This window comes from Eutrigla gurnardus (assembly GCF_963514095.1).
Source record: "Eutrigla gurnardus genome assembly, chromosome: 6".
Classification (NCBI taxonomy): Eukaryota; Metazoa; Chordata; class Actinopteri; order Perciformes; family Triglidae; genus Eutrigla; species Eutrigla gurnardus.
Genome location: NC_139920.1, coordinates 27144026 through 27167088, shown reverse-complemented (window position 1 = coordinate 27167088; position 23063 = coordinate 27144026). Strand labels below are relative to the sequence as shown.

Sequence of the window (23063 nt, the reverse complement as noted above, 5' to 3'; positions counted from 1 at the left end):
TCTCATTTAATTACAACACAGAGCTGCAGGATTAGACAGGGGCCTGTGTTCACAGCCTCATACTGGCACTACCACGCTCTCCTCTCCTTCCCCAAATCTCTCGCCTTTCTGTTTTCTGGAATCATCTCGCCCCATCTTCTTCTTTTTAATATCTTCCCCACTTGTCTTCTCTATCCATTTCCCTTTCAGACTGTTTCTCTGATTAAATCTTTTCTTTGTTTAAGCTTTCGTCTTCTCTGTTCCCTTTTCCCCGACTACTTCTGCAGTCGCCATCCTCTTCCCGCTTCTCTCTCCCCCCCCCCTCTAATCCTCCCATCCTGTTTTAGCCGGAATTTCATCTGCGACGCAGACACATCTTTATCTCTGTCTCAAACACATGTTTACTCTTGATTATAAAAGAGACAACTGTGAATCCTTTAAGTGACAAAGTTGTGAGCGGGGCATGTGTTTGCTTGAAAATATTTGTGCATGTGTTGAAGTGTGTGATTGTGAGGAAGATGAAGAGTGCGAGCTACGTGTTGATGTGAGTGTTAGTTTGAAGTGTCGGTGCCCCGGCGGTCTCTGCAGACTGTGATGGCACACCGCCTGGGCAAGCCTACACACACACACACACACACACCCCTCTATACAACCAACCCCACCCACCCTCCACATGCACTCCTCTCTTGATTAATGGAAATCCCATTTTTGTTTCCAGCAGCATGGCTAATTAAACTGGTAGTTAAAACAGAGCTCATTAGCTCTCCACCACAGAGCGCGGCGGCCGGGTCCTCTAATGACTGTGGATGGCTGAGTGCTGCCGGGCGTCAGCAGAAGAGCCATAGAGAATACTACTGTTAGTGCTGACAACTGTATCCTAACACAGTCATAATCTACAGTATTCACTACGGACTCATACTAATTAATATTCACTGGATAAAACGTGTGCGCAGGTGGATGGATAAACAGTGGGATTAACTTGCTCCAGGTAAACAAAAAGCAAACATCAGTGCCGCCGCGGCGCACAAACAATGAAAGATGATGATAAAAAGCATTAAAAAAAAAAAACACACAACAAAGTCACAGATTGTCTTAACTATCGTCCTTGTAGCTCCACATAGAACCATCGGCTGAGGTTCATCCCAGACCGGAAGGGAAAAGCCAATTACAGCTGTGGATCTCTCCAGCAGAGATGTGAGATGTGGCTGAGAACACTTCATAACCCGCTGCTACTCTTAGGATGAATTCAGCACTTGTTTGTGTGGGCAGAGAACCGAGAGATCGGATAACTTCTTTTGGAGTTCACGTGTTGGTCTTTTAAAGCCATTCCACCGGATATATATTAGCACTAAGCGGGTGTTCATTATTTTATGGCTTTCTAAGTAAGACAGGAAGGTAAACCACTCACAACTCTACGAGGGAAGGTGGTGAGGAGCTTGAACTCTTCGAAGGGGTATCCCTTGGAGGCCACGAAGTCGAAGAGGACCTGAAGCTTACAGCTGCCAAGGAAACGCCTTTCCAGAAACTCGCCACTTGGCGTGCGGACTCGCAGTTTGCTGATTTGCTCTGCTGAATCCTCCTCGGGCTCTGGCGGTAGGGTCTGCTCCAATGACAAGCGGATTGCCTGAAAAACAAAAAAGGATTTTGATCAGTATATCACATTATGAAGTGGCAGCACCTCATCAACACAGGAGAAAAGTCCAGATTTCTATGAGGCGAATGGCCTCATTGTATAACGTAATGTATTTCCTCACTTAAAAATCGTGAAAAACAAACCAGAAATTTTTTTTTTCCAAATAACGTAATTAATTATGGCTGCTGCGATTGTTTTTTTTCAGCCTATTAGCATCATAAAGTCTTTATATTTGTTCATTTTATGCGACATGGAGGAAAAACAAAGTTCAAATTGAAGTTTAAAGTTAAAAACAGTGATGATCTAAAATGATAAAATCACTGGATGATTCTATAAAGGGAGAATAAAAGCCTCCCTGATTAAAATATCTTCTCATCTAACTCGTTTCATTGATTGCCCATTTAAAACAACATGGTAAAAGACACACATTTATATAAAATATAACTGAATCAGTGTTGGGGGGGAAGAGCCAGGCAGCTTATACAAAGTCCTCTGGAATACAAGAAAAAAAAAAAAGATTCAATTAAGTGTAACTATAAAAAAAAAAAAAAAATAGCACTGGCTCTCTGTTTATGGTAAATTTAAACCAGAGATTCAACAATAACACTGGCAGTTACGGAGATGACGACACACTATCCAAACAAGTATGAAAGACAAGCCAAGCTGCTCCCAGAGTCTGACTGCAGAACCGATGCCTCACATTAATGAGAATGTTATTGAATTCCAGGTTCCCTGGTGCGGCTCAGAAGGTTGCAAAGTACAATCCCAGTGTGTTGAAACCAGTTTCCCCGGCGCTCCATGCTTTCTTACTGCCTGAGATCTTGACATTGTGCCTGTTGAATATCTCATTATGAACCGCAGATAGTTTTTGTTTCCTAAGATTTGATGTTCAAGACGCTACATTTGGTAACACCAGAGTGTCTCAGGATGACAAAGGCCATCAACTGTCATCTTCCACAGAATAGGTAATCAGCTCTCCTGTGCCTTAAAAAAAAAAAAAAAAAACTCCACTTCAGCCGCTCCCTGGAGCCTCCCTCTTCTTTCTGCCCCTCGCCTCCCTCCTCCCCCGGCTTGTTGTTCCTGTTTGGCCAGCCGGGGAGCATATGCTGTGACAACACGCCCTGGCTTTATTTACACACCATAATGCAATTATATTTCATAAGAGTGTTCAACAGTAGCTCATTAGCAGCTTCTGGTGTTAGGTGGGCAGGGTAGCGCGCGTGCCGCTCCACCATCAGCTCCCTCAGGTATAGAAGCTGATGCTGACTGCGTTAAAGGGCCATCGGGGACAAACTTACACACAAATACACACAGATAATAGACAGGAGCGTGTATGGCGGTGGGGGGGGACGTACACATGCAAACAGGCAGTCAACCACAGACGCAAGCATAAACACCCATGCGGGTAAGAGGTAGCGTCCCCCCCAAGAAACCACAGGACACGCGTCTGGTCGAGCCTCGGGCCTGGGCTGCGCCGCACAAATAATCAGAAGCATCTCTCCGTCCATTTATGTGCCGCTCCAGCTTCGCTCGGCTAACCGCAGAAAGCAAACAGATGGCGGGTGGGGGGGGAGAGAGGTGCACCTGACAGACCTGACAGCCGCACAACTGTATGCTAAGATCTGTGAAGGAGGTAAATAGTGGGGTCGACCTACACAGGCACACCTCAATTCGCCATCTCCTACATCTGACTCTGCACAAAGGCACTAAATCACAGAAAGCGTTCCCACTAGCATTGCCTGTTCTCTGGGGGCAACTGATGTTTTTGTTGTGCCTGCAGTTTCTGTCATATACACAAGTAGGTTACTTACTACCTCTTTGGACTCAAAACTGTAAACAAAAACACAGCTTTGTGAAGTGAAAATATATGTTGATGTTATAGTTAAACAGGGAATTCAGTCCTCAGATCTGTTGATCTTTATTTAAGGATATTAGAAGACGTGAGTACGTCAGGACAGGCAAAAGAAGCAGATGTCATTGTTAACGGCATCCTTCTAAAATCACATTTTTACTTGTTTACTTTAGGAATATCTAAATCAAGACTTTTAAAAATGAAATGCACATTTATTTTACTTCATCTACTATTCAAGCTGTTACAAGCAGCTGTGAATTATTGTTCATTTCTATTACTTGTATTTAAAGTTTTCATTTCTAATGTAAGTTGTAGTAAATGTTTGTATTCCGATCCATTCGAAACATATCACAAATTAGGCAATACATAATTTTTTTTGTAAATTTACTGATATGAATTTTTTAATGTAAATTACCAATATTGTTCAGTGTATTTGTGGACCAAACTAGAGTACAAACAACAAAATGCAGTATTCTGTTGTGATAAAACAAAAGGACACCTGTTTTAAGATTCCTTTTAGGCCCTGCTTAACAATTTAGGAAACTTAAATTGCCATTGTCCACGTCCAGCAGCTGTTGGCTCTCATATTTATGAATATCTAGACTGTAGCACAAACACAACACCAGTATGTAGCACAGGAGACACCATGGAAACCACTAAGGTTGGGCAGAGAAAATTACTATAAGTAGGAAACACAAGGCCATAGTGGCTATTATTGTTTAAAACACACAAGTGCACACACGCAGTTTGGTTAGTGAACTACAGTGATATAATTAAGAAGGCCCAACCCAGGGCTCCTTTGTCGTTCTCTGTTTAACTTAAGTGACAAATCACCTGAGCGAGCCGGGTCACCCAATACCTCTCTCTGCCCCGAAGCTCTCTGGCTGCTGTTGAGTAAACAACAATCAGCAGGACTACACTGTTTTACTATGGACTGTATTTCAACATCGGTGCCATCCTCACAGACAATTATTGTTTTTCCTGCATGCGTGACAGTGTGCGTGTACGCCTGTGTGTGCATGTTTGTTTGCCCCCACTTCCCATACAATAATTGTTTTCAAGTGAATAATGTGTGTTTGCTTAGGTTGTGTTTGTGCCTGTGTACATGAATTGCCTCAGGCTTTTGTTCGAGTGGGTTTCAATGCGAGGCCTGTGTGTTTTGCCAATGCAAAGCAGTCAAACACAACAATAACTGTGTGCATGTGAGGTGACATTAACAGGGATGTGCCTCACTGTAATTAGAATATTTCATTCTTCGGACACTGCACATGCTTCACTGACTAGCAGGCTTCCGGAAAACCACAATCTAATTGACTCATTATTGCAAACCGAGAGCAAGATGGATCAAAAAATAAATAAAAATGACAGCATAATAGCGCAATCATGTATCATCGTCAGTATGACGTGGCCGTTCCTCTCACCTCCTTCTCGTCCTCCTGCTCCTTTTTCATCCGTTCCAGGCGAACCTGCTCGGCCTCCTCCCTCTCTTGGGTTTCTCTCTGAAAAAAGAAGAATCAAATCAAAAGGCAATGTGCAATAACTTTTATTGATATTTATCGAGTAACTCAATTCTTTAGACACTGATATCTCAATGTAATACAGGCTGAAAATCTGAGAAAAGCAAGAAATAAACGCTTTTGTTTGATTTTCTGTCGATTGACTAATCCATGAAAAGAGTATTTATTCCTGCCCTAGGTCATTGTACTTTAATAATATGCTGGTTGTGCCCAAAACCATTGAACCCTGAAAATGATAGCAGTTACTGACTAGTTTGATAAGCAACACAAATTCAAAATGGAGGTGCCAGTTTGGGAAAAATAATGTAAACTCGTAGCAGAATTTATGCTTAAATCTGTAAATTTCACATTATTTATTTGGATCCTTATCATATCACCTGCAAACACAATATTTTATACATTTAATGTCCAGTAAACCACTAACTGTGATCGCAGGGATTCAAGTAGATGATTTGTCTTATTTTGAAAATACCTTTTTACGGTCAGCCTCTAAAGAGACACGGTAGGCCTCGTCCTGTTCTCTCTTCACCGTCTCCCTCGCCTCACGCTCGTCCTGAGTAGACAGGGGGGGGGGAGAGAAAGTGGTTCCCATTAACTAACAGCATCATAAAAGGACACACAAGGACAAAACATTGGAGCTGAGGTGACGGGTGTGGGAGCCGGAGAGAAGCAAGCGAAAAGAAAATGCAGCATGTCAAGTGTGGTTACGTACAAACACCAGGTATGAAAGAGTAGCACCAGAGGGGATTCATTGTGACGGGGCTGTCATTTACCAGACCCCGAGCCTCCTTTATGTCTCCTCATCTCGGTTTCACCGTTCCTTTCTCTTTCATTCACTCGGCCTCTCTCTTCCTGTTTGTACAGAGTGAAGGGGACAGGCGGCCCTTCTCTTTTCTACCTGCTGTGGCTACAAAGTGTTCTATAAAGACCGGGCCTAAACACAAGCGTCCATTGTGTTAACAGTGCACAGCCATTAGTTTTCCATTTTCTGAAGGCCCATGCTGTGTGCCAGCCTGGATATGGCAAAGTAAGCTTATTGTGACGATCAGAGGGCTACTGTGCAGCTAAGCAGTGGCTAAGCAAAAGGACAGTGTGTATTGTTGTATTCAGTCAGAAAATGCAAAGGATACATTTGAGCTTTTGGCCCCGCATAATAGATGAACATTGAAAGGAAACTGTAAAAGAATGGCGGAGACGGACAAAAGCATCAAAAGTGGCCACCTTGAATAGATCGGGCCCGAGTCACGCAAACGAGTGCGTGTTTGATTCTCATCTCGTACGCTTGTAAGTCTGCCTTGAATGACCTCATGTGCACGAGAGTCATGATATGAAGCGTTCCGTGAATCCGACACAACATGATTTTAAAGATCTTATTTTTGGAATAAAACAGACACTTATTTTCTGCATCTATATCTTGGCTACTTATCATGTTGGCTAGACGCGTGTTGTCTTAAAGTGGTGTAAATAAATTCCTATTTCAGGGATCAGACGTCAGAAATGCAAGCTGTCGCCCATTTTTTGGGGGGGAAAAGCAGCTTTTTTTTTGCAGAACGTATTTGCCGTTACCTGTGTGGCTCAGAGCTTAGAGCTACTTTAATTGGGACAAATTGTACGTGCAATTATTTGTGTTTGGGGAGGACTGTGGCTCACCATCACTTCACAAGCGCAATAAAGTCCAGAATGTAATCTCGGCTCAGGTCGTTTTTTGTGAACTTTGCATGCTCCTCTGATCTCGGGTTATATTTCCCCCGAGTGCTTCATTTTCCTCCAATATCAAAAGATGTGCATGCGTGGTGCCTCTTGTCCAAAAACTGAACATTGGTTAGTTTTGGCTGCTTTTCACATGAAATGCATGCGGAATGACCCAAGCTGAAAATAGCCTGCGATGCTGACAAACGGCAGACCACAGAATGTGCGGTGAGTCGTCCGTTACTAGCTACTAAGCTAAAACACAGACAGGCGTATGAATGACTGGCGAGTCGGCGAGGTTGGTTGAAGGCACAATGTGGCCGTCCAGCTGCTCCATTTCCAGACAAGACACAAAAGTCACTGTCAAAGTGGAATGTCTGGGTTGGGTGGATGTCTGTGTTTGTGTCTCGGTTTGTCTTTGAAAAGGGGAGGTGGGGGGGGGAAAAAGGAGGAAAACAGAAATAAGGAGAGGAGCTAGGGAGGAAGGGAAATTCACCGTTGCATCAGAGCTACAGTGAAGATGGGATCAGTCCAATGTCAAGGCTGACTTCACCTTGACGATGGGATACGTCCTGTCAGATACAGGATATACTAAAATCCTGTGGTTGTTGGTACTTATCCTGAATAACTTACACTGGAACATTATGCTTTCATCATCAATTAAACTCTCTACGCTGTCGTCTTTTTGACATTTTCACAAGCTATTTCCTTCCGTCAGGCCACGCCTGGGTGATTCTCATGCTTTAATACCTTTCTGAACAGCGTTACTAAACTCTTATGCCGTGGCAAATCACATGTCTTATTTCTCTGACAGATCTCAAGCCAGTTGTTGCAATGATTATTTATAAAATCCAACTTTGTTCAATTCTGTGCTGATTTGATAGAAAAAAAATCTAACTATCCAACTATGGAGGACTTAATGTTGTGTTTTCAACACAATTTAGATTAAATATTTAACATTATTACTTAACTAGGTAATGTAAGGTAGTCAACCAAAGCAGTCTCCCAGTGTGAGGCTGGCATAGAAAATCTGCTCATCAGCCATTCATTTAAATTAAGTTTTTTAGCCCGTCGCAGTTTAGATGACATTTACATTTAAGAACTTTGGTTTACACGTTGACTGAAAAACAGGGAGATAAAGGCTCCCGTTTGGTATCTGTAGTCTAAATCCCATTAAAAAAAATGATTCCCAGTGTGAGCTGAGGCATGGACGTACTCCAAATACCACTTGTTGCTTCTCGTCACTGACGAACATTCGAAGTATGACGAATCCAAAATGAAGCCAGAGCAATGTAGCAATAATAAGAAGACAGCGAACGCTGTCACTCAACACTCTGTGACCCACCTGAGGAAGTCGAACCCTCAGGGTGCGTGCATGTGTGTGCGTGCGATAATCACTGTTCTCATAACTGAAAAGCTATGACTGTCATATTAGCATTGTTGGAGAGGCTGTTTGCTTGACTGATTAACTGTTAAAATCTTAATAAGGTGTGACATCTGTCATCTTGGATACAGTAGTTAAAAGAGACAATAATGTAAGAGAGGCTACTTTCTACACCTCTGACCAAAAGTTCTTAATAATGAGAGAAAACGAGAGCTTAGCAGGATAACTCATAGTCAGCTGACTGATAACCTGTCTGGACAAAAATATATGGACATAGTGTGTCATTCATTCTCTTGTTTGATGTCACTGAGCAAACACATAAATGGTTGAGAGGGTCGGGTGAAAGTCATAGACGGTGAGGGGACCTCCCTGTCCTACTGTCCCAGATTCCTGTCTCTGACATGAAAAGCCTCCCACCACTGTTCCCTCGCGTTATTGTAAGGAGCGTATCGCTCAATGGTGTTTGTCCACTTTCTATTGGAGTAAAAGGGGCAGTCGACAGACGCAGAGCAGCACAGAGTCCTGTACCTATTCAAAGCCAAAGAGTTGGTACATTAAACTACAACTAAAGGGGAATGAGGAGAAAAAAAAGAAGAATTCTCTGCTTGTCATGACACGAATGTCACAGTTTAACAATCTGATCTGTTCCATCGTAGGATAAATCAAGAAAAATAAGATAAACATGGTTTGGATTGTTACTGGAGGTCTCTTTGAAGTCACCAATATGAAGATTTTAAAGGAGCGGACACAGATTTCCTTGGGCTCTTGGTCTATTTTCATTTTACACAATATGCATATTAACTGTAACTTTCATAAATAATAACAATGAGATGCTTTTTTTTCTTCAGATGACAACATAATTAATAAGGTGATTAGTTAACATTTTTGCTATGATGGTTGTTTCTTACAGTTTATTCTTGGAGGCGTCAGGGATTCTTGTATGTTTAAGACGTTGGTTTTCAAAATAATCCACAGCATTTTCTACACATTTAAAGGTTGTATCAGCGATTCTGGTTGCCCTCACTTCCGTTGCGAGATCCAAAACAAACAGAGCCAGCTAGCCCCTCCCGCCCGTGTTTTGAAAATGATCATGGACGCGCATTTTCATGAACGTGATTGGTTGGAACACTGTTTATTTTGCTTTTGAGGTGTTGGTAGTACCATTTGTTTTTGTGTGCGATCTCGGAGCCTAGGCTGCCTAGAGAGAAGCGTTTTTTTGACGGCCTGCTTATGGGGCGGGCAGCTAGCGGATCGTGAGGTAAAAACAGATGAATGTGATCATTTATGTTTCGGCCCAGAATCGCTGATAAAACCTTTAAGAATCAGAGCCTGACATTTGTGTTTTTCTACAGCCACTCAAACCTCACCTCGTCTTTGATGTCCTCTTGTTGTTGTGCTGTGAAGATCTCCATTGCGCCCATTAGCCTCATCATCAGCTCATCCACTGTCGTATTACCTTAAAATAAAACAAGGTATAATTTAATCTGTTCATGAATTACAGACCAATAAACAGTTGTCGTTATCATAAATAACTATAAATAATGGTTGTGATTACCTTGAATAACATTTAGAACTTCGTTGGATGTGCGTTTGCCCATGACTATAAGGAGCAAGGGGAACTGGTCTGTCTTGTATGTCCGTATGGTTTGTGTCACCACGCTGCCAAAGTGCCTCGTACACATGGTGAGTAGTCTGGAAGACAAAGAAATAATCCAGTTTAAATGTATATTTGTTGTTTTTCTTGGAATTTAATACATATTTCAGACCCTGTAATTGAAAAAAAAGACCACAACGCAGACACAAACATACACATGCATGTGTAAAACGCAAACATTTTCACAAAGGATTGAAAAGGAGGCGTCTCCTCCAGCTTTTCCCCAACTGCAGTAGAAATGAGAATATACACACAACTTGTGGCATTAAGGACTTTAAAACCAATTTTGCATTTTCTTATTCCATCAAAGTGACATGCTATCTCAATTGGAAGGGAAGGTAAATTAGTATTCCTCACCAGACACTGAGAATTGATAGGACAAGAGAGGATTTCTTATTCCATTACAAAGACAGAACTTTTTAAATTAACATTTCGGAGAGGGAAAAGGGTAGCAGGCAGCGAGGGCACCGCCAAGCTCCCTGTAAATGTCATAATATTAATGAATTGCTATAGACTGAATGCAAATATAGATTAGCTTTTTCTCCCGCCTTTTAATAAGATCTACTTTAATAACTGGTTGGTAAAATAGAGAAGTAATGGAATGGATGAAGGGACAGCAGGTCAGAGGAAGAAGATAGATGGACGGTATTCTTTTGGGGGGGGGGGATTACTCATTAAAACATGAAGCCGAAGCACAGGGAGCTACTTGCAGACTTTCCAAACTATGAAATATGGTACTTACTACTCATTGTGGTGCTTTTGAAAGTAATAATTGGACCGATATGTGCTGAAAATATGAATGACAGACTGAAAGATCTGATGGGAAAGCTACGGCCTCTGAGCTCAATGCAGAATTGGATTTGTGTTGCTTTCAGAATATGATTCACTTTTCAAAATGTTGAACTTTGAGTGACCCACGTCTCGCAAAGAAGAAGTTGGGTCCCCTAAATCCTACTGATCATTTTGTCCTGACGTTTGTCCCCTGTTCAGACCTCGACCCAGGCAGACCATAACAATAGTCCACAGGGAAACTCTAACCTGTAATGAAAGGCCAGGGAACAATGGACACTAACTTGAAGGGTAACCCAATCTTAAATCTCCCATCAAACACAAGCCAACCTGCTTTGGTTTCCATCTAAAAACACTAAGGAAGTCAGTCCACCACAGGGAAAGATGGTCATCACAACCTAAACCTGCTCAACCTGTAAACACAGTGTTAACCTTAACATGTATCCACTGTAACTACTAATGCAAAGGCGATACTTTCTATATAAATAAGTGATATAACAGGTTAACGTGAACTTTTAATTTTCAAGGGTCAAATTTTGTGTTACTTCCAACAAGTTATTGGAGGTACCGCCAAGTTATTGTACATCTACTATCACAGGTACATAGCGCCATCTTAAGACAAACTCAGGCCTCGTCCCCTTGTACTATCACACCCTCATTGTTTATCAATTAATATTTACTACCTACATTGGACTGGGGTTACAGACAGAAATGCTGCAGCCAGGATATCAAGCACTTATACATTTGCCTAATGAACAAGTCCGGACAGAGCACTGAGGGCAGGAGGAAGCCGAGCTACTGCAGGAACTGAGGTGAACAGTTCAGCGCCGTCTCATCCAGCCATAACATAACATGGTAAAGAATGCAGCCTCGTCTCCACCAGACCTTTACAATCCTTCAGGGGTAACTAAATGTAGAGGAAACACCTGCGCCGAACTCGCAGCCGATCGCTCCGATGGTTAATGTGAGTGGCAGCTTCTAATTTGTCACCAATCCCAATCTCCGTCTCTCAACACGCATCCAGACAGCTAAAACAGTTAATGTTTCCCTGGAATGTCACGTCACATTTCTTCACATCGGAGTGGCGTGTGAAGATGCAAGTGGACTTGGTTAGCGCTCGCTTCTGCTCCGCTGAGCGGCTGATGAGTCAGGCTAGCACAGTAGCACTGCAGGGAATGTTTCTGCCAGCCACCTGTACGCGGGAGCACGCATGGGAACCGGATGCTCCGATTGCTCACTGTGTCGCGCACACTTTGTTACGGAGCGAACGTGGACATGTTGTGATTTGAAAATGACATTTTTCCTTGTCCGTGTCAACAGGTTTCTGTTTTCAGGCTGGAGGATGTCAAGAGGAAAAGTCAAAGTGTACGGGACAGGTTGGCGTGTTGGATTGTACTCGGTTGGGACACCATCTCACGCCCAAAAGGTCATTAACAATAACATGAACACCTGTGTTTCTGAATACATTGTCAGAGTGTTGTGTCGGGCCATTTGAATGCCCTTGACGGTCCAAATCCCTACAAAGACAAGAGAATAATGCCACTTTAGAGATGTGCCTGATACAGATATCTAATAAAATGTGTAAAAGATTTGAGGAAGCATGACCCACACTGTTAAAATCATCTACTTTCACTGCGTTTATCTACTTAAAAGTTTCAATATTTGCCATGTGCATTTGCCAACACAGCTTCTGTAAGATATATCAGATTTATTTCCCATGGGTGTCAATTACACTGGGATCCAATCAGCAGAACTGCATTTATGCATAATTAATCATTTAACTGGGAGGCCTGTGAGAATACAGAGAGCAAAGCAACAGGCGCATTCCAATATCAGCAGGTTAAACACAAACACACACACACACTCGCACACAATCAGGATACCTTTCTAACAGCCTGTGTGATTGATGCCAATCATCAGTCACTTTAGATCAACTAGAGAGCGTGAGAATGCAGAGAAGTCGTGTGTGAGTGTGCACATGTGCATGCATGCGTTAGCAGCAAAGCTGTGACTAGCTGTGTGCGATGAAAAGCTCCAGATGTTGCCTGCCTTTTAATGTGCAATAAAAAGACTCAGCTGGGGCAAAAAGCAAAGGAGGCAAATGGGAGAGAAAGGAGAGTGGAATGAAGGAAGGAGGGACTTTCCTTAAAAGAAATAATGGGAGGGGTGAGGTCAGGGTGAGTCTTTCTTAAATGGCTGCTACCAGAGGGCAGGCTTAAGTCTGGAGGTTCTGGGGAGCGGGACAGGGTTGGGGTATTGGAGTAAAGAGGGGAAGGGGAAATAAAGAGAGATGGGAGGATCAGGAAAGAAAAGATGTAGCGGAAAGATGAGGGGAAGTAGGGGAGAGCTGTGGGCACAATGGTAATGAGCAAAACCCAATCATACACTCAGCAGGAACACCTCTCCACATTTCAACCCTTGAACCAACAGGGGACTAAATTAATTTTCAAATTCAATTCCAATATTTCTCTATAAAATGTACTATCCATTAAAAAAAAATATGCATCGTAGAAGCAGAATCTGTGTAATAAATATATCTGCCGGTAACAAATGGAGCTGCACCTAAACTTGGAGCGTAAAACGGGGAGATAGAGATGTTTGGACTCCAAGGGAGTCCTTCGTCTCCCACTGACCATCTATTCAGACAGCTTAGTCAAGATTGCCCAATCAGGGGCCTCACCATGCAAACACAACGCCTTTTGTTAGCATGCAACCTCGGCGCTTCAAAAAGAGAATGAAGTAGACGAGAGAATGAGAAGACAGAGACGCAGAGTGTGAGCAATGGAGTGAGAGTTGAATGCCGGCAATTAAGGAGATGCCCACGCTAATGTGAATAGATTGGAAAAAAAACGCTGTTTATGTGTCAATATGAGGGTCCATCCACACTAACATGTTAGATCATTTTCTAACAGCTTGTTGTTCAAACGGAAATTACAAAAAACGATATTAAATATAAGCGATAAGGTGGGTCAGAACACTAAATAAAATATCATTTATCTCCTCTGATACAACAAATATGAATAAAAAGATACTAGAATGAGGTAGTAACAGCTTCCTTGTCAGGGTATTCTGGCAGTATGCAGAGGCCTCTGCACACAAGCAGCTGCTCTCCTACCGAAATGCATTCAATATCCCTCTTTATTAGATACAACTCAATATGCAAACAGTCCACTCCTCCAGACAGTAAGTCACACATAAATAAAACATAAGGATTAAACATGCAGTCAGGGCTTAGAGGTTCAGTTATTGCTCTACTTTAACTTTACACTTGGCACAATGCAATATTAAACATTCTGATAGATACCAGGATCTCTAAGAGGTCCAGAGAATTAAATTATTAAAAGGGGAAATCATTTTTTCCATCTAGTTTTGGTAATCATTCTGATTGATCATCAAAACGGTTTTGTCAGCGGATTCTTGATGAGACTCAGAGAGCAGGGGATAGAATATAATAAATACCAACAGGCTTTGAAAGAGAATCAACGTGTTGCAAATATTAATATTAACTTGGAGCGTGGTTTCAAACTGTTAAAATCTGGTTTTAGAGTTGAGAAAAGAGGAAATATTAATACTACAACTGAATCCATACTTTTCTGGCAACAAAACTTAGACTCATACATGACACAAAAGTAGTATTGTGATTTCTTATAGTATATTATGCAGGTGTCCGTACTTTTCTGGCCATAGCGCTGGGTGTACAAAATAAAATGGACAGAGTGCATTTTTGTTTCAGTCGAAATGTAAAAACTTCTAATCCTTACGGTTTTATTGTACGAGTCCGACATGTTTAGGGTGAGAGAAATTATTCATTTTCAATCACATCATACGTTATTAAGCAACAGAATATATTGAAGCCAGCGAGATACACAAAAGAAAACAAAACTTGACATGTCAGATAAGTCCAGCAGCTCTTTGATCAGCAAGAAATATAATAATAATGAAACATGTCGGTACCTGGCTTTGTTAGCTTCTTTAGTGACATCCCAGGCCCATGTGATGAAGTTCTGGCTCAGGTAGGCGACAATAGAGTCAGCGCACATCATTTGGGAGCAGAAGACGTTGCCGAGGACACTGTCATCATTGTGGAGGTAGATGGCCAGCAGCTTTCTCTGTGGAGAGGAACATATTAAAGCTTTTATTGCAGACACAGGTCCATATCATACGCATACATAATAAAATAGTATAAAAGGACATACAAAATACACATAAAGACATAAAGAAACAGAAAAGAAAGATGCAAATAGAGTTTTTGTTAGTGAAAGAAATGATGTGAGCAAAATGTAGTAAACTATATTCCCCCTTGACATTTGTCTGTAAGTTTTTTCATGGCGAGCTGATTCAGTGATGGGGGAAACAAAACAACAAATAGTATGACTGTTAACAGATGGGTGCTCAACTTTTGTTGAGTTTGAGGAAAAGAGACTTTACAGATTGAACAAAGAAAAGTTGGACGCCCGACTAAAACATCTCAGGCAATAATGATCTGTAAAGTCTTTGAAATGATAAAAACAAAACTCAAAAATTCCCTTGCTCCCAGATCTGTAACGTGAGATCCATCAGCCATGTGTGATGGATTCATCACCGCCAGGACATTTCCACATTACATGACCATAAAGTGACATGAGGGACGGCCGGGTGCTAGCACTGCGGAGCTAGCTATGACTTCTGCAGACCACAGCCAGGCCACAACAGGCAAAAAAGCAAATACCACGCAAAATCAAAACGGAGAGCGGTGTAAATAAAAACTCCTCTCGGATGCGACGAAGATATGGAGAAAACAAAACAGACAAATCACTCTATTTATTTTACACCAAATGCCAGGAGCCTGTTCAGGTTAGTAGCGTCAGGGCCAGACAATATTGACGAAGCTCCAAATCCAAGGATATTGACACCATCATATAAGCCTGGCAGATTCTCCCTTCTGACAATCTAATTAAAAAACAAACACACCCACAAACATAAAAGGTTCCAGAGGACAATGTTGGAAATAATGCTCTCTAAATTACATGTCACTTCTCGCGCTATATACGGAAAAAAAATAAAAATAAGAAAAACTCTCTCAGTGTCCGCTTAGATCATTTTTAACCACGGCTGTGGAGGGGGAGTCAAAAGGTCTGTTTCTCAGGAGCAGTAATCTAGGCTACGTACGCCAGAAAGCAAAAAATCTACACAGGGCGTAAAACGTGAAGGGAAGTGAAAGGAGAAGTTGTGCTATACTGTGGCCTGTGTAGAAAAGGAATGGGAGAGCACTGCTGTGTTTGCTCAACGATTAGTGCTTTAGAATAATCTCCAGGGCTCCTAGAGAGAAGGAGCTGGGGACTCATTCATTGGGCCGATTCAACGGCCTGAAAAGATTAAACACTCATGCTGAGAAGACAAGCAAATTCGGTCTTGAGAGAGGAATGAGTGTGAGAGGGAGGGAGAGTTTTACAACATGGAGGAGAAAAAAAAAAACCCAGATCGCGCTCAAACACTGATGTCCCAACACACATGCGCAGAAGCTCAAACTTTACCGTGTGGTATCCACAAAGTGAAGGACTCACACTCGGGCACATGCATGCTCAATTAGAGCAAGTGTAAGGACTAATCAAAGTGGGCATTTTTTCGCAAACTGAACTCCTTCAACTGTCCATAGCCCTCTGTTCCCTCTCCGCTTTCAAGTCAGATCTTTTGTATTGCCTGTCTGAGCAGGGAGGAGCAAATCCTTCAGTTCAGCTAAATTACTAGGTCCAACCTGAGCGAGATAGTGACCCCCATAGCCCTTCCTCACACCTGTTCACCTAAATCTGAGCTGACTGTTTGTGTGTGTGTGTGAGAGACTAAAGATTCACATGGAGTCGGCTCGATCGATAGTCATCGCTAGGGGTGTGAATCTTTGGCTTCACAGCGATTTGATTCGGTTAACGATACAGTAGTTGGCGATTCGATTCAAGGAGAATTTTTTTTTTTTTAATGATTCGATTCTGTAAACCACGTTTCATTAAGTAACTTGTAACCAAAAGTCTATATCCATGAAATAAACATGCAATAATGCGAGTGAGACTATCTGTATTCTTCTGAAAGGTGAAAAAATAAACAGACTACAGAATTACTTATTTAACATATTTATTCTATAAAAAAGTAGTCCTGCATAATATTTTATAATAAATACAAAAATGTAATTCTCAGTTATTTTTAACATTTTTCAATTGACTACATGCTGGCAGGGGAGAGAGTGTCTTAAAAGTATTAAAAAATCATAATTAAGAATCACGATTCATACGATTAAACGCATTTATATCGATTATTGGTGAAGCCAAAACTATTCATTCTATTTATTTATTTTAGCAGATCGATTTAGTAAAAATCTATAGGACTAACAATCAATTCATGATGAAACGTTACACCTCTAGTCATCGCCCCATTTTATTTAAAAAAATAAAACAAATCTTTATACAGATGTACAATGTCAATATTATACTAGTGAAATAAAAAACGAACTTGCTTGAACTGAATAGTTTGTATTACATTGTGGTGTCCCTAAATGAGGTCTCTGGATAGATGCGTATCGGTGATAAATAAAACACATGTACTGTAGCTACCGTCCTGGGTTTTGGTCGTTTCCCTGTGAATTCAACATCACAGTAAAGACAAGCTGAACATTGCTTCTGTTATAGCTCTAATATTTGCTATTAATCTGCTTTAAAATGTTAAAGAACTTAGTGCACACAAAAAGAAGAAGTCACAACCTTTAAGCTTCTCGTACTAACTCTGAAGCGTGATGATACTAGCCTCCAACCAATCAAAGTCAGGTATTCTGCATGGCCATGGCTCCTTGTGGGAACTTGAAGGGGAACTCAAGTGCTCAAGTGGTATTCTTGACACACAGCTAATAGTCTATTCAAAGGCCCGTCTCCTGTTGATGATATTTGCATCCTTGTATACTTTGAATCCCCGGTACAGTACGTTCAACAGGGTTCACCAGTGAGTGAGATACAAGGACGGAGGAGTCCGGATAGTGATTGTTCTACAGATGGCAGTCTGGAAAAGCAAACACTTGAAAATGAAGAGCTCAAATGACTGATCTAATGACCCTGAACACACAGTGGGGAAAAAACGCATTCAGATCGATGACCGGCTTCGCAGCAGGCTCCCCCACACCCCGCTGAAAGAACGTTCACAGAAACGGCCCCAAATTCTGAACTAAAGTGTGATTAAGCTTCCTGCATTTTTAATTACACTCTGATTTAACTCTAAGTCCATCAATTTATGCATTCAAGACATCATTTCAGGTGCAGTCAATAAACCACGTCTGAGCTTGTGATTTACAGCCCTAGATTTCATAGCTATACGTACATCCTTCATGCCGTTCTGATTCACCGGTGCTCTTTTCCTCTCGACTCGATGCTGGGTTTTAAAGCAGATACTTGGCACCGATAAATCCGCGAACTCCCCTCTCCAGCGAGGCTATGAATTTTGATGCGTCTTTGTGTGTGGCAGACAGGAGAGAGGAGCGGAGAGTGGGGTTAGAGTGATTAACCACTGCGTTGATGGGGATTTAGTGAGGATCGTGGTTAGTGATGGGTGGCCTATCTTTCTGTACGCTCTGACTAACCACTGATCCCCAAGAGGGTTCAGCTCAGCTCAGCTCAGCTCTGCAGTCCAAAGCATTTTCATTAAGGATGGATTGAGTCTATCTCAACAGTCCCCCAACACACACCTTCAGAAACACTTCATCAAATGTAGTGTTTTGCTTAGTGATTAGCCTCTCCCAGGCTTTGAGAGAGTGAGACTGATTTCTCTGTTTATAAACCCAGAGTAGTCCCCCTTCAGTCAAATCTGACCTATTGCAATATCCCCTTAATGAAGTAGGGGTTTTTTTTCCTCCCAACGACGGAGGACACAAAAACGAGATTTAGTCTTAAATAAAAGCAAAGAGCAAAGGAGGGAATGGCTGGATAGATGGGAGAAGGGAAGGCGGAGTCGCGAACATATGCTACTGTGTAATGAAACCGTCAAAAGCAGCATGTTTTGGCCTGTCGTCGAGGACGCTTGTGACTAAACAGGACAAACATAGAACAGATCAAAAAGCTTCTGTTTTCATGCAAAATTCTTTGCACATATCCAGCTTCCCTAAAGCCATCTAACCACGGCACAGTTGGCAGACTAAGTCAAGCTCACCCAACCAAACTAAATACAGTGAAAATGAACACTATTTTGCCTCGGCGCTGCGTAGAGCACAGTGGTACAGTACAGAGTGTGAACACCAGGGAGGCAACGGCCATATTGTGCTGGCTTAGGAGAGAAGATCAGCTGGAAAGCAGGCGAGACGCCAAGCTTCGTTTTCTGCTTTTTTTTTTACATTTCTCTGTCAATTTCACGCTCTCTCCATAACTTGAACTTATCCTGCAACCTCTCATGCCTTTATCCCCTCTCTACTCACTCAGTATGTTCCTCATTTTCACTTTGTGCACCCTCCTCGCCTTCCTGACCACATTCTCTGTTTTGTGTCCACGCTATCATCTATTCCACCCTCCCTGTGTGTGTGTGTGTGTGTGTGTGTGTGTGTGTGTGCGTGCCTGGTGATCTGAACCCCCCCCGAACATCTTGCTGTGTCCTCGCAGTCTAATAAGGCTATAATCCACACAAGCTGTCAGTTGATACAAGCATCCTTAAAAGGACAAAAGCCAAAAAACAAGCAGGGAAAGTGGACAGCTAAAAATAAAGCCTTAGCTGTCAGGGTGAAAATCTGATGAGGGTTTTTTTGATGAAATTATAGCAATGTGGCTATAAAGCCTTCCCCACACAAGAGGTAGACAAATAACAGTGAACACTGTTTGAAAAAGGACTTCAATTTTGAAGTAAATAGAGTATTTACACAAACATGCAGCCAATGGAAGCTGCATTACTGTTAATGTCAATCGTATGTCTGTTTGTAAATATATGTTGTTCCTCTTTGTCATTTTAGTTTGTGATCTGCATATGCTATCAGACTGGTTGACATATTTTTTTGCCAGATATATTTCTCTGCAATTTCTGATTGATTTAAGACAATTTAGTATCAATTAAGACTTTATTTTTAGATCCAAAAAGGCAATACCTTTAAAGACCTTCTAAAGACTGATGGAGACCCTGCATTATAGTCGAGGAATTCTGCCTCACGAGAGTATAAACCACTATGCAGGGTTTTTACATCTTCAGTCTTCAAACTCATTCATGCGTTTTCCAAACTGGATTTCAGTGCATAAACCATTTTCCACTGGTACGTGTAGCAATATAACACACTAATGCAGCCTGTTCTCAGTAGGAGATCTTCATGGTCTCATCAGAAATATCCATTCTAACATTTACTGCAGCCTGGGCTCCAGACTATAGGCATATGCTGAAATTGGTCATAATTCTGACCACTGTGTCTTAACTCTCTCCAGCTCAGTAAAGAAGGAGAAACCCTTTACAGATAGAGTATGAATAATATCTTTCTAGGTCTTTGTTCCTCCTCTGTGTTGTATTAAGCAAAGAAAATTGCTAAAAAGGAAAGGAAAAATAGGATTTTCTACTCATTCTAGTATGGTAATAAACAAAAAAAAAAAACCTTCCTTTAAAGCACCAAACAGTCAATCAGCGTACTTACATCTCTGGCTTTGCCATAGAAGGCCTCTTGAGACGCCGCCTCCAAAGACCCAATGAAGAACATTGGGTGGGTCTCTCCATACCTAAAAGGACAGGCAAACAGAACATAAACACAGTTTTACATGCCAGCCTTCTTTGATTTTATAGACCTTTGAATGGAAACGAGCAGCACCTCACACTTAGCTCACCTTGAAGAAAATTCGGCAGTAAAGTGCAGTAAGGCATCAGCTTCGTTCTCACTATTCTCTGGCACTGTAGGCGGACACAAATTTTTAAGATGCATGTCACTTCATACAATGCCTGGAACCGAAACGAATAACTCCAATCTTGCATTATTAAGCTGCTCCACTGTACTTACTCATAGGTGCTTTCCGACAGGTAGAAGAGCCCATTCCAAACATCTCCGAATCGTCCACACCAAACTCTGACGCGTCCTCAAAATCGTCCCCCTCGCTGTCGCTGACCATATGGACATCTGCACACTGTAAACATTAAGAGTAATTCCTTTAGAGGCTTATTGAAGTCATTGACAGAAGCATTTTGTTTGAGGAGTTAGCTTGTATACAGACTGCCCAATGAGAGAGTGTTTGTGTCTTATACCTCTTCTGTGGGTTCCTGGGAATTGGCTGGCGAGGACCTTCGACAAACACTGAGGTGATGGCAAGGATAGCTGATCCCAGAGACGGCTAGCGTCATCTAAACAGCAGAGGACAAAGGAAGTGAGTGATTAATGCCTGCCCTCACAAGGAAGGTCAACCAGTTGTGTGAGATCTTAGTGATTACTGCCAGATTCGTGACCATCAAGTTAAATTGAGTCCTGCATGTTCATCAACGGGTGTGAATGATCATTTCTGCTCATTTCCAGAACCGACTCTCAAGTTGTACATCACAGCACCTCCCTCTTGTAATATCATGAGACACTTTATGACTTTCAAAACACTGTCCTGCTCATCCTTCTAGCCAGAGAGAAGCTTGATGAGGTTTCTGTACACCTGCAGTAGCCGTTAACATGACGGTGGTTTGTGGTAAGAGAACACCCGACTAATGAGCCTCCAAAATCCAAAGCCAGGACTGTAAATGTCAGCATTCAGCGGGGACTCATTACAGCTGGTGTCTCCTGGCTAAGACCCCGAGGGACATCAACAATACAGGCAAGGCAGTTGCAGGATGTAAGTGCGGAACTTAAGGTAGTGACTGATAAAAAACGGTGCGTCAGATTTAGGTTGAAGTTTGATATATTGTTTAACAGGTCACACAATAAAATGTAGTTTTTAATGATGTGGTGAAGGATGGAGGATCCCATATTCTGAGGAAAGAAGCTGCTGTGAAGTCTAGTGGTATGGCAGCTGATAATTCTTGCCAGACCAAGGGGCAATGAAAATACAACTTCAACAATAAAATAAATGTTTTCTCAACATGAAGAAACATTTGTTCCTTTCTGTCAACAGTGACCACTGAGCGCAAGACTGGTAACAATCAAACCATGACTTGTAGGCCTGAATGTAGTGGAAACTTGTCACAATAATGCAACAATATCTTCGCTGACATACTAATTGTTCAGAGCCGAGCAGAAAGACCAGATGCAAATACTTTTCTGGGAGAGTGAACTTCTAAACAACGGGGCCGAGGCAGGGCAGGCGGGCTGGGTGTGATAAGAGAAAGAGAAGCTGCTCGTCCCCTGCAGAGGTCCTGTGATCTGCACCATTGTCGGGTGCTAAGACACACAAAGAGCAGCTGGACATGGTTGAATCAGGAGACGATTACATGCAACGCCAATTGAGTCTGAAAAGGGCTACGCAGACCGCAGGGAGTTTCTCTCTTTCTCTCGGTCTCGCTTTAAAATGGAGCAGTTCCTCATGCTGGCCTCAGCTTCTATAGCAGGAGAGAACAGTGTAATCACTAGACCTTGTCAGTAACATGGGACTCAATAAAAAGTACTCCTGTGTACCTGGCGCTGATAAGAACCAACATACCTGACTCAGTGCCATGCTGTCTACTTTCTATTTACCCATCCTTTCACTTTACCTTATCTTTTTAATGTTAGAAAGTAAGGTTGCTGAAACCAAAAGGCTAAAAATATGTTCACAAAAAAACATGGGGCTGAGCTACATTGGTTGGTGCCACTAGCGTTGGACTATATGGGAATAACATTAACCTCACAGTATTAATTAGCTTTGGGTGTATTAGACCACAGTTGGCAATATTGAAATTGAAACATTTAAATTATATATTTGTTTATTTCACTGGCTGGACTTAAAACGGACATTTCGTCCTGGTTTGTATCCATAAATTAATTTACTGTGACATAATGGAGGATTTTATTTGAATTGTGAGCATGTTCTCCGTCCCTCAGATGTGGTTGTTCATACATATACGTCTAATTACATTGATTGTTTGCGTAAAGATTTCTTCCTGAACAAAGATAATGAACTCTCTTACTGATCCCCAGGAGAGAAACGACCATTTTACATTTTAGGGATATACTGATTACACTATTAACCACTGTGTCTTAAATTCCCACCAGCTCAGTAACCAAGGAAAAGATATGAGAAATGCAGGACCTCCCCTGACACTTCTAGACGAATAATATCCTGATGAGTGTTCCCCCTCCATGTTGTCTTAAGCAGAGAAAACTGCTCAAAATAAGCAGTGGCGAGACTGCCATGCAACGTTGAAACTACACAAACAAAGAATGACATCACTAAAGCTAAAGGGACACGCCAACAGTGAAACACATATCAATTATGAAAAGAAACGCCTGCGGCTTCTCACTGAATTAAAACCACAGCAACGGCGAGAAAGGTGTAGACACAGAGAAACAGATTGTATTCCTTGTGTATTACCAATTAGTAGCGAGTGTACTCTTAACAATTAGAACTGTATAAATGACAGCCGAGTAACCCTGGAACACCTACGAAGAACACTTAACTGAATTGCCTCCTTCTTTGCTCGTGTAA

The 23063-nt window shown here is 41.9% G+C and overlaps 1 protein-coding gene across 1 annotated transcript in view; it reads right to left on the bottom strand.

Moving 5' to 3' along the window:
- The window catches only part of faf1 (Fas (TNFRSF6) associated factor 1), a 54156-nt gene that overhangs the window by 6294 nt on the left and 24799 nt on the right, over positions 1-23063 (bottom strand). Inside the window, exons 9-18 of the mRNA XM_084011986.1 lie at positions 20707-20802; positions 20465-20588; positions 20295-20358; positions 20108-20189; positions 14452-14606; positions 9610-9746; positions 9422-9510; positions 5454-5534; positions 4886-4963; positions 1388-1603 (exon numbers count right to left, since the gene is read on the bottom strand). Coding sequence (XP_083868112.1) covers positions 1388-1603; positions 4886-4963; positions 5454-5534; positions 9422-9510; positions 9610-9746; positions 14452-14606; positions 20108-20189; positions 20295-20358; positions 20465-20588; positions 20707-20802 — 1122 coding nt within the window. The remainder of the gene's footprint in view (positions 1-1387; positions 1604-4885; positions 4964-5453; positions 5535-9421; positions 9511-9609; positions 9747-14451; positions 14607-20107; positions 20190-20294; positions 20359-20464; positions 20589-20706; positions 20803-23063) is intronic.